At 43.6% G+C, this 12,482-nt stretch overlaps 1 protein-coding gene across 2 annotated transcripts; it reads right to left on the bottom strand.

Moving 5' to 3' along the window:
* Positions 1–833: 833 nt before the first annotated feature.
* LOC310785473 (tRNA selenocysteine 1-associated protein 1-like) lies at positions 834–12,306 on the bottom strand. Of its 2 annotated transcripts, none has more exons than XM_083646558.1 (9): positions 12,165–12,306; positions 10,724–10,821; positions 9,795–9,894; positions 9,300–9,346; positions 8,696–8,830; positions 6,300–6,416; positions 5,554–5,773; positions 3,419–3,452; positions 834–1,599 (listed from the first exon to the last, which is right to left on the bottom strand). In XM_083646558.1, the coding sequence occupies exons 1-9, from the start codon at positions 12,186–12,188 to the stop codon at positions 1,436–1,438; spliced, it is 939 nt and encodes a 312-aa protein (XP_083502684.1). In that variant the 5' UTR covers positions 12,189–12,306; the 3' UTR covers positions 834–1,435. The 2 variants fall into 2 exon arrangements, with proteins under 2 accessions (XP_083502684.1, XP_083502685.1); XM_083646559.1 differs by having other exon boundaries at positions 5,554–5,767.
* Positions 12,307–12,482: the final 176 nt, after the last annotated feature.

Raw genomic sequence — 12,482 nt, 5'->3', positions numbered from 1 at the left:
TAACGTCCGTAACGTCACGCATGGTAGGGAGGGTGTGTCAAAGAACGTACATGGATAAGAGCCATAAGAGCTGACTGCAAATCTCGTTCCATTGCAACATCAACGCACAGTAAACCCGCCATTTTGGCCTGAAGGAGACGCCCAGATCTGATTGTAAGGGAAAGTCATGGTTCTATGCTGCGTTTTTTTTTTCACAGGCCAAAATGGCGGCAGCGCTGTTGTCAAAAAGCTGTCTTGTCGACTCTTGCCTCTTTGGTTGAGGGTGGGCAAACTCACAATGCTCATAACACTAAAATCATGCACACACAAAATAAGAAAACAAAAAACAATTAACTTATGTATACGCTCATATATAATTATGCTTTCGATAGTCATTTGACACTTTTATTCTAGCAGTTGGAAAAATGACCTATAATCTTCATTGAGCTGAAATAATGAATGGGGTGAAATAAGTTTCCCCAGGCTCTGTACCTCGTGACCCAGGCTCATGTGCTTCCCTGCTGATGGTGGGAAATACCTCCCCTCTGCTCAATGTCACCACACATACATCTTTGTTTGTTTCATTACCGTACCCAAATATACCAAGCTATCTTATCATTACTTCGTGAAATGGGGGAGAGAGGGGGTTAGGTTACCTGCATAAAGACATTTATTTATTATTTATTCTGGCCAAATTCTATTGACCCAATAGTGCATTACATTCATTACTAACACTACTGTCTGTAAGTATTTCACTGCCTGCAATCTTTTGAGAAGGAAGTGCTACATTCAAGTCTTTCAGCATTCTGCATTTATTCAATCCCAAGGCAAAATAATGTACAATGACCCGACAGAGAGAAGATGGCCTGCTATAAAACAGCCTTGAGTTAACCCATTGATACCTGATGCAGCATTTGTGTGTGTATCCCTTTAAGACCGCGTTAACGTGGTCTTAAAGGGATACGCACACAAATGAGGGATATACACGCAAATGCTGCATCAGGTATCAATGGGTTAATAAGAGATGAGAAGAAAGCTTCTTTCTTTGGTCCATCTGACGCATGTCAATAAAACAAGCATGAAATTAATATGGTGCTATTTTACACTGGCCTTATTCCAGTGTGAGAACATGTGGAAAAGTACTTCAAGTAGGCAATAACGCTCCAACTACTTAAGGAGTGCCACAACAGCGTTAGGTCAAATGGAAATGTAATGAATGTACATCGTTTACCCGCGATACATCCTCATGACTAGACGATCTATTAGTGATGTTCATTCAGTACTAACCTGGTACTGTAGTGTACTCACAGTACTTTTCCACAGGTTAAGACACTTGCAGGACCATGTAAAAGTCTTACCACAACCTACTTGCTTTATGCACTTAAAAAAAAGAATGTGTGCTATCAAAATTCAAACAGACAGCAGTAAATAAATTGCCCGGGGGAGGGGGGGGAGTTCAACAGTAAATTGGCTCAGGTAGGCTTGATGAAATGCTAAAGTCCTGTTCTGTAGAGAAGTCCACTGACTGCCAGTGACAGTCAATGAGAGCGTCGTACAGTTCCTCACTGAGCTCCATAAACTTCTTGTTGGCCTCCACCACATCCAGCTCTGGGTTGGGATCTGCAACAGACAGACAGCTGATTACTAGGAATCAATCAATCAATCAATCAATCAATCACAGCAAGGTATTCATAAAGAATTGAAGCAGTGCTGAAGCAATGCAGCGCCGAGGCACTTTCATTTCGGCGTCCTTGTTAACAGGGGAGACCGATCACACCACGCTGAAGCTGCACGCGTGCTGCAGTGATCGTTTCGGTGTCGGTCTATTTTTCCCACGTGCAGCGTGCAGTATGTGAGCAGCCAGGCATGAAGTCAATGCAAGTTGTGAGCGGGGCAGGGCAGCGCAGGGCAAAACAGAGCGAGCCGTGGAGTGCTTCTGCTGTGAAGCTGTGGAGCTTCTGGTGTGAAGCTGTGGAGCTTCTGGTGTGAAGCTGTGGAGCTTCTGGTGTGAAGCTGTGGAGTGCTTCTGCTGTGAAGCTGTGGAGCTTCTGGCGTGAAGCTGTGGAGTGCTTCTGCTGTGAAGCTGTGGAGTGCTTCTGCTGTGAAGCTGTGGAGTGCTTCTGCTGTGAAGCTGTGGAGCTTCTGGTGTGAAGCTGTGGAGTGCTTCTGCTGTGAAGCTGTGGAGTGCTTCTGGTGTGAAGCTGTGGAGCTTCTGGTGTGAAGCCGTGGAGCTTCTGGTGTGAAGCTGTGGAGTGCTTCTGGTGTGAAGCTGTGGAGTGCTTCTGCTGTGAAGCTGTGGAGCTTCTGGTGTGAAGCTGTGGAGTGCTTCTGCTGTGAAGCTGTGGAGCTTCTGCGGTGAAGCTGTAGAGTGCTTCTGCTGTGAAGCTGTGGAGTGCTTCTGCTGTGAAGCTGTGGAGTGCTTCTGGTGTGAAGCCGTGGAGTGCTTCTGCTGTGAAGCTGTGGAGTGCTTCAGGTGTGAAGCTGTGGAGCTTCTGGTGTGAAGCTGTGGAGTGCTTCTGGTGTGAAGCTGTGGAGCTTCTGGTGTGAAGCTGTGGAGTGCTTCTGGTGTGAATGTGACTCCTGCTCGACGCTTCAGCGCTGCTTCTGAGATGCTTTTGGTGTGAACCAAGGGTTATACCCATAAGCCCTTGCATTTTGGGGTGGCTTGCAGCAGTTGGTTTGATTCAGTTCTCACTCCTAGTGAACTGTCCAGTTCTCTTCTCACTCCTAGTGAACTGTCCAGTTCTCTTCTCACTCCTAGTGAACTGTACATTTCTCTTCTCACTCCTAGTGAACTGTCCAGTTCTCTTCTCACTCCTAGTGAACTGTCCAGTTCTCTTCTCACTCCTAGTGAACTGTACATTTCTCTTCTCACTCCTAGTGAACTGTACAGTTCTCTTCTCACTCCTAGTGAACTGTCCAGTTCTCTTCTCACTCCTAGTGAACTGTCCAGTTCTCTTCTCACTCCTAGTGAACTGTACATTTCTCTTCTCACTCCTAGTGAACTGTACAGTTCTCTTCTCACTCCTAGTGAACTGTCCAGTTCTCTTCTCACTTCTAGTGAACTGTACAGTTCTCTTCTCACTCCTAGTGAACTGTCCAGTTCTCTTCTCACTCCTAGTGAACTGTCCAGTTCTCTTCTCACTCCTAGTGAACTGTACAGTTCTCTTCTCACTTCTAGTGAACTGTACATTTCTCTTCTCACTCCTAGTGAACTGTACAGTTCTCTTCTCACTCCTAGTGAACTGTCCAGTTCTCTTCTCACTTCTAGTGAACTGTACAGTTCTCTTGGAAGATAACCCAGACTGGTGTGTTCAGGCGTCTGTGCACAGTGTGCAGTTCTTTGGTGGCACCACCTGAGTTTCAGTGGCATTGTTGTCACCTGGCCAAACAAATGGAAATAAAGGAGGAAACTCTGCAGAGAAAGTTGAATACAAACCTTCCAGACCGTCATCCTGGACAGCTTCACTTTCCTACAAAACAAGAGTCAAACATTTTAGAATGACTCATAGTGTTAACAAAGACTAAATGCACGCTCTCCATATAGACCAGAGTGACATATACTGTAGACCATAGTGACATATAGACCATAGTGACATATAGACCATAGTGACATATAGACCATAGTGACATATAGACCAGAATGACATATAGACCATAGTGACATATAGACCACAGTGACATATATAGACCATAGTGACATAGTGAATAACTCATCCGCGGCTGATATGACTCTTTCAGAGGCTGTGGCGGGCTCATTTTGAAAGTTACTGTGATGATCCTGACACCATATAAAACTAGAAGACCTAACAAATCGATTGGTTCCAACCATGTCAACATAGGAAGGGGGGTAGATGAATAAGATGATGCTCCAAAGTTGGGCTAAATTTTGCTGAGGGAAAAATTGGCATGGCCATCTTCAAAGAGGTAAACGAAAAAAAAGGTCTCGCAACACAATTTTAGATAGCTCCTGTTGAGTTTTATTTGGAGAGCTGAATAGGTTCTGCCACCATTTCCCTTTTCCTTAGACTGTGATTTATGCTGTGTGAAACTCCTCTGAAGATTGTACCTGGGTCTGCCTGCACACCACTAGGCGGAGACAAAGACCCATGAAAACGCTATTTAAGTACTTCCTTGGAAATGTATTTTTCACTTGACACTGACGAAGGCCCGAACCAGGCCGAAACTGTTTGTCTTAAATAAATGTCCACGGGAGCTATTTAAATTTGTGTTGCGAGCCCTTTTTTTCGTTTATTTTCCTGTTTGATACAGTTGAGCTCAGCACCAACTAGTGGATGTGCGTACGTCTCTGGATGCTTCATCTTCAAAGGGGTCCCTTGACCTCACCTCAAGTTATCTGAATGAGAGTGGCTTCTATGGGTAGAGTTAGAGGCCAGGCTACACATCTTCTATGGGTAGAGTTAGGGGCCAGCTACACATCTTCTATGGGTAGAGTTAGAGGCCAGGCTACACATCTTCTATGGGTAGAGTTAGGGGCTACACATCTTCTATGGGTAGAGTTAGAGGCCAGGCTACACATCTTCTATGGGTAGAGTTAGGGGCCAGGCTACACATCTTGTTCTATGGGTAGAGTTAGGGGCCAGGCTACACATCTTGTTCTATGGGTAGAGTTAGGGGCCAGGCTACACATCTTCTATGGGTAGAGTTAGGGGCCAGGCTACACATCTTGTTCTATGGGTAGAGTTAGGGGCCAGGCTACACATCTTCTATGGGTAGAGTTAGGGGCCAGGCTACACATCTTGTTCTATGGGTAGAGTTAGGGGCCAGGCTACACATCTTGTTCTATGGGTAGAGTTAGGGGCCAGGCTACACATCTTGTTCTATGGGTAGAGTTAGGGGCCAGGCTACACATCTTGAGTTGCATGCACTTTCTGTCAGAAAGGTGTCTGTCCCTTTGAAAATGTTTAAGCTTTTCAATCAACTCTAAATCTAACTAATAAAAGTTGTTTAATAAAAGTTCTAATAAGGGTTTTATTATTTTGAAAATGTATTTTAGATTTAGAATGTAAATTGCCTATAAAATACAATACATTTTAATTGAATGTAATTTCACATAACATCAACATTTATTTTGGGCCCACGGCCCGCCATCCAGAGTCATTTTTGGCTCTTCATAGGAGAGAATTTGGGCACCTCTGATTTAGACTGTTTTCACTGAAATGTGTTTCTGTGGTTTCCACTGATTTGACAACAGTTATGAAGTGTCCATGGCACCTCTTAGCTGTAAACCATGGCCTCTTAGGGCCTCTTAGGGCTTATTGCTTCATTTGAAATCTAGCTTATTTCCTGTCAGCTATTGTATTAACAAACACTGCAACAGTTAGTAAGCTAGGTGCAATTTACAATGCTGATGTTGTCAAGTGAAAAGCGTCTATAGGCTGAGTAATACAGTGAACCTACCTGTGTTTGTGCAGGATACTGTGTGTAATCATACTGGTTATAGTGTCTATAGGCTGAGGAGTAATACAGTGAACCTACCTGTGTTTGTGCAGGATACTGTGTGTAATCATACTGGTTATAGTGTCTATAGGCTGAGTAATACAGTGAACCTACCTGTGTTTGTGCAGGATACTGTGTGTAATCATACTGGTTATAGTTGTAGCCATAACCACCTCCACTCTGGTCATAGCCCCAGTTAGGGTAATAGGCAGAATAGGCCTGCTGCTGGTACTGGTTCTGGCTGTACTGGTTGTAGTTTTGTCTGTATCCTCCCGAGTTTGACTGCCATGGTTTGTTGTCTGTCTGCTGTTGCCGAGCAAAGGTTTTCCTGAAACTCACAAAGGATTGAGCGACACACTTAAGAGACAGATTTCAGTTAGGCTTGGGCAATATCCAAATATTGCTATTTCCCTGGAACAGGAATAAAAAAGATAAAATGTTCTCCTTATTTGCGCATATTTAAAAACAGAAACAAGCAAAAGGAAAACAACTAAATAATGTGCGGGTAGAGACAGGAAACCCTAGGTGGGCTTGTGTAGGGTTTCTACATCAGAAATAAAACTAATATAGGTAATAATAATAATGATAATAATAATAATAATAATAATAATAAGTACAAAGCATATCAAATAAACAAAAACAAGAGAAAAGAAACAAGCAAACACTAAATAAGGAAAAGAAAAGCAACAGTCAAAGACAAAAAGAAAATAACAGAAAAAAAGGAAAACTAAAGAGCAACCAAAATGAGTAAGTGGACAAGTATGATTCCACCCCCACCCCGCCCCCCCGCAATATCTCAGAATTCATGACATTGTTGATACATATTAATACATTTGTAACGGAGGCATTTTAGAACTTACTTGCTGGCAGCCAGGCTTAGTCGCAGTGGTTTACTGCCAAGTCCCACGGCTCCCTGACACTCCTCTAACGCCCGCTTCTGCAGCCTCTCGTCTGGGAACTGAACAAACCCACAGCCCCTACAGCCAGACAGCCACACATCAGCTCATATGTGACTGAACAAACCCACAGACCCTACAGCCAGACAGCCACACATCAGCTCATATGCGACTGAACAAACCCACAGCCCACGTTCTGCCGGTGAAACCCCTCACTGCCAGGTGAAAAGAGGCGGCTGGCTACTGCACATGTATCAGAGGAAGCATGTGGTCATCTACAACTCTCCTAAGATCGGCAGAGGGGGTGGAGCAACGACCAGGACAGCAGGGGGAATAGAGTACCACTGGAATGAGTGCTAAGACCCGGATCTTAGCACTTCCAGAGGCCTGTACTACAAAGCCAGTTTAGTGGTTTAGCGAGGTAACTTCAGGTTTAAACCTGGTTTGGCCGTACTACAAAGCAAGTTAACTTCTTACCGACATATATTTCCATAGCAACTTATGCTTCACACTTAACCTGGTCCGTAGCAGGTTAAGTTGCAAGGATAAGATTAGACCTTAGATACACCGCCCACGAACCAATCGAATCAGCAGTTTGGAAAAATGGCCAACCCCTTTCTGGACTAGTTTCCCATCAAGGAAGGAGCACGAATTGTAATGTTGAATTAATCAAGGACTAAAGCCTTGCACTTGTTGCAGGCTACATTTTAATTAAGCCCTACTTACCACTTTGGAATATGTTTTTATATATTCATTTTTGTGCTCTCAAGTAGCCTAGATACGTTGTTTGACCCCGCCGATCGATTGCAGCTGAATAGTGAGTGGAGAAATATCACTAAACTGGCATAAAAAGGTTACATAAACGTCTCCAAAGCGCACGGTGCCGTGTGCGCAACGGAGCTGAGACTGACGTTGGGTTGGAATTAAAATGGTCATAGCCTACATGCTAGAATAGCCTACTACATCTAAGCAATTTAATATGGGATCACCTGCACACAGGCGATCCCATATTAAGATGATTCATATCTAGGCTACTCCTGCATTTTGCAGTTGCAACTGTGTTGCTTTTGGCCTGTATGATGTGATTGAACTTCATATTTCCAGCATCATTATATGAAATATGGAGATATGCGACTCTGCTGACGATAGCCTATAGCCTATATGTGACCACGAAATAGGCAATTTTTTATAAATGAAATCTATGCCCGCACGTACCGTGTCAATTCAGTTCAGAAGCATTTATTTTATTTTATTATCATTCTTTTTTTTATTGATTAGCCTATAGGAATTATTCAGTCAGTGCGACTAAACACTCATGAGATCATTATTATTCATTGAGCCTAAATGGTCTATAGCTACATACCGATTTTGGACTGAGATAGATTACACATTGCTTCCACAAAAGACTGTAGATAGAGAGCTGTAGATAGCCTACGAAACCGCTCTTCAAAGAAATTACTGGTGTGGATAAAAGTGGTCTTTAGACAGTCATTCGGGAACAGACTAATAATATCCAACGCAGATTTTTTTTTGCGGATTCATTCAATGAGGAAATAGGCGTGTCTGGCGCTTTGGTGGCGAAATCAAGCAAGCTGAATAACTTACGCATTTAGACAATCTGCAAATTTTTGCCAGCCCTCCTTTCGCCGCTTATTATGTGCAACAGTGTTGCCCTTTGTTTTTATTAGATGTTTAAAAACCTCATATTTCGTGAATATGAGCGTTTGCTCCTCAAGCGAGAAATATGCGGCTCTGCTGCTGCTGCTGCTGCTGCTGCCAGTCAGACGCAGCCGATGACGTGTTTGGCGTCTCCATGTTGTGATTGGTCAGACGTCGGAGAGAACGCCCTTTTTATGTGCACGAGCTGATGTGCACGAGCATTTTCATGTGCACGAGCCTAGAGCTCGATTAGAAAAACCTGGTTCCACTAAACGAGTGGCAAACGAGCTTCGTAGTACAAGTTAACTACAATCGAGCTGATCTGGTTTAGACAAACCAGATCAAGGGACAGATCCTGGATCTTCTAATACAACATTCGTAGTACAGGCCTCTGGTTCCCTTGTTGGGAAGTCAATGGGATTTTTGTATGGGGATTTTGGTTAAAAGCCTGAAATAAGATCTGTGGTTAACTAACGTTTATGAAACAGTGACATTTGTGTTCAGCAAGATCATCTTCACAAAAGAAGATCACTTCTATGATTTTTTAAGCTACATTTAATAGTTTTGCATGTTGTGTGATAGCATGTTGTGTGATAGCATGTTGTGTGATAGCATGTTGTGTGATAGCATGTTGTGTGATAGCATGTTGTGTGATAGCATGTTGTGTGATAGCATGTTGTGTGATCGCGTGTGAAACTCACTTTGAGCTGCCCGTGGTGTCCAGCACCACCTTGCCCCCCCGGCAGGACGGGTAACGGTTGTAGAAGAACTCGTACAGCATCCCGTCATCCACCTCCGGCGTGAGGTCGCCCACAAACAGAGAGTACATCATCTGACTACAGCACACAGGAGACAAACAGAGAGGACATCATCTAGACTATAGCACACAGGAGACAAACAGAGAGTACATCATCTGACTACAGCACACAGGAGACAAACAGAGAGGACATCATCTGACTACAGCACACAGGAGACAAACAGAGAGGACATCATCTGACTACAGCACACAGGAGACAAACAGAGAGGACATCATGTGACTACAGCACACAGGAGACAAACAGAGAGGACATCATCTGACTACAGCACACAGGAGACAAACAGAGAGGACATCATCTGACTACAGCACACAGGAGACAAACAGAGAGGACATCATGTGACTATAGCACACAGGAGACAAACAGAGAGGACATCATCTGACTACAGCACACAGGAGACAAACAGAGAGGACATCCTCTGACTACAGCACACAATATTCAGGTGTTTGGAGTCAGGTCACCAGGTCACCAGGTCCCCAGCTGGACTCACCCGCCATCTTGTTTCCCAATGGCTCGATTTAACTTGAATCTTGTGGGCTGTGAGGAGGATCAACAAAGTCTTTCAGAGTCATCCAAACCCTTTCTTATGGCTGTCTATCAATAAACTGCAAGGATGGGACCATATCTAAATTCAATATATCACACTCAAAAAATCGTGAGGCAGAAAACTAAATGGTGATATTAGCTCCATTTTATTCTGCTGTAGTCATCATAGCTTTGACACATCACAATTACACCAGAGCTCCATCCAAGTTATGTAACGACAAATTGTTGTTTTACATTCTTATGTGAGAAAGATGTGTAGCTCAGAAATAAACATACCCTAATTCTGCACAGTTATACTTTTGTCAATTAACTGTAATTTATTAGGCTACATCATATCGTGGTTGTATCAAATCGTGGACCCAGTATCATGTATTGAATGGTATCGCGAGATGAGCATATCATCATCCCAAAACGGCAGGTTTGAAGAAAAGGTGCTTACCGCGTTGGCTCCTGGTAACGGCTTGCCATTGACTTTGCGGAGGCATCTCTCAGCCGTGGCTTCATCTGTCAGCTCCACAAAGCAGTAGCCCAGTGCGCCCCTGCCCGGGCAGACAAGACACGTTACGCCTGACACAACACACGTTACGCCTGACACCAGGCAGACAACACACATTACGCCTGACACAACACACGTTACGCCTGACACCAGGATGGATGCATTCTTTTTATAGAGAGCCAAAGTGAAACGTTACTTCCTGCTTTCTCCCTGTACCAGCGCTGCGAAAAATATGAATGGGGTTGGACGGAGAATAAGGTTACTTTTTTGATCCTGTTTGAATTGTGCCACGGGGTGCCAACGCTAATTTTGTAAATTTTAAACGTAACTTTGCATGTCAAGAAAGTCGCAGTTTGTCGCCAAACTGTTGCACTATAAGTTATAAATCAGAAAGACTACATACACTGTCGTCTAAGTGACGTCACTTTCTCTACCGGCAAAGTGAAGACCGGCAACATGCCACGAGCTTCCACAAGCTATGTAGTTTTTATATGAAACTAACCCCTACGTTTCAGTTTGACAACAAACTGTGACTTTCTTGACGTGCAAAGTTATGTTTTAAATGGACAAAATTAGCATTGGCACCCGGTGGCACAATTCAAACGGGATCAAAAAAGTAACCTTATTCTCCGTCCACCGCCATTCATATTTTTCGCAGTGCTGGTACAGGGAGAAAGCAGGAAGTGACGTTTCACTTTGGCTCTCTATACACAACACACGTTATGCCTGACACAACACACGTTATGCCTGACACAACACACGTTATGCCTGACTCAACACACGTTATGCCTGACACAACACACGTTATGCCTGACACCAGGATGGATGCATTCTCTTTATACACAACTCGTTTTGGACTCGCTCCTCCTCACCCTGTCATCTTGTTGTGCATGATCCGCACATTCACCACCTGTTCGCCCATGGTGGAAAAGGCTCTGGTGACAAACTTCTCGTCCATGTAGAGCTCCAGCTACCAAGAAACACATCATGATGTTCAAAGGCAAGGTTAGGGATCATGTACTGTTGGTTAAGGGTATGCTTCATAGACTTGACAGATGTATTAGCCTCATTGTTGTTGTTTTACTTGTTTGTCTGTGTCTCACACCATGGACCCTTTTTTCACAGGGGCCATTTTGTGTCAAAAAGGCAGGGTAAACACAGGTGCAAACAAAACACTAATAAGGGTTTCCAAATTCCAATCATGGAAGTTTGAAACCCTCATTAGTGTTTTGCTTGCACCTGTGTTTACCCTGCCTTTTTTACACTAAATGGCCTCGTGAGAAGAGTCTATAGACCCTTCTCACGGGGGCCATTTTGTGTCAAATTGGCAGGGTAAACACAGGTGCAAGCAACACACTAATGAGGGTTTCCAAATTCCAACCATTGGAAGTTGGAAACCCTCATTAGTGTGTTGCTTGCACCTGTGTTTACCCTGTCTTTTCGACCCAAAATGGCCCCCGTGAGAAGGGTCTATTGTAAAGCATCCTTGGGTTCCTTGAAAGGCGCTATAAAATACAAGTTATTATTATTATTTACACGGAAATCTGTGACCACCAAAATGTGTGACTGCATTTCTTCTTTAAAGAAGCAATAATAGATCATTCTTCTCGTTATGAGCCCCTCTGTGATTGCTCAAACTTATGTTTTTGTCATAAAAAAATAAAATGTATTTTTAAATTTAGTTTAAGAAACAACGCTTTTTATTAACGTGTTTATTTGTGCATGCATGTATACGTGATATATGCATTGCATGAAGTTCTTTTGGAATAGGCCTACATAGCCTATATTCCTAAAAGGTCACCGTTTCGGATAGCAGCCATATAACAACAGTGAGCAGCACGTACCTGCATGAGACAAACACAAACACACCGGGTGTTTTCAGGTGATTTGCCATCCTCACCTTTATGTGGACAACAAGCGCCTTCTGCGCTCACACATGTCGGTGCATCTGTTCCTGTTCCACCCCTCAAAGTGTTTTGGTAATACCATAATGCTTAACAATTATCGTGCTGGTTGCATCTGATATTAACGTTATTCCACCTAAACACAGTGTTAAAAGTGTTGATTTGACTGAAACAAAGTGATCCGTGGTGGATGACTCGCATGCCGAATCCGCCAGAAGAACCAAATGATTAAGAGGTGTTCAGTCCTGTTCTGCCAGGTTAGGTCTGTGTGTTTGGCCATAACAAAAACATTAAACTGACAGATTCCTCAATGGGCTTTGGCGAAATGTTCTCACCATAAAACAAACGTAGCGATGTTAGGCTAGCTAGCTAGTTAGTTACGTTAGTTATAAAGTAGTAAAAGACTCACGTTCCCCATCCATAGTGTGCTCATGGTGTAGCTGATGGTGAGTGATCAAATATTTTCGGTCAATATCGCTACTAAGTTTAGGCGAACCTTTCAAACATACAAATGCAAACACATGTTAGCGCCTAGCATACCACAGCCAGCCACAGCGTCACAGAATACATACGTTACGCCCGTTACGTCTTTACGTCAGAAAACACATTCTTCTTCTATTCTGCGTAATGTCAGACTGAAGACCGCATGGTGTATTGCTGCCACCTACTGGGCATTATTGTGTAGTGGGCTGTATTTTAACTCCTTGAGAACAAACCATAGAGTCTA

The sequence above is a fragment of the Poromitra crassiceps genome (assembly GCF_964638095.1).
Source record: "Poromitra crassiceps genome assembly, chromosome: 11".
NCBI classification, from domain to species: Eukaryota; Metazoa; Chordata; class Actinopteri; order Beryciformes; family Melamphaidae; genus Poromitra; species Poromitra crassiceps.
Note: the sequence above shows the minus strand (reverse complement) of the source record. Positions and strands in the feature narration are given on the sequence as shown.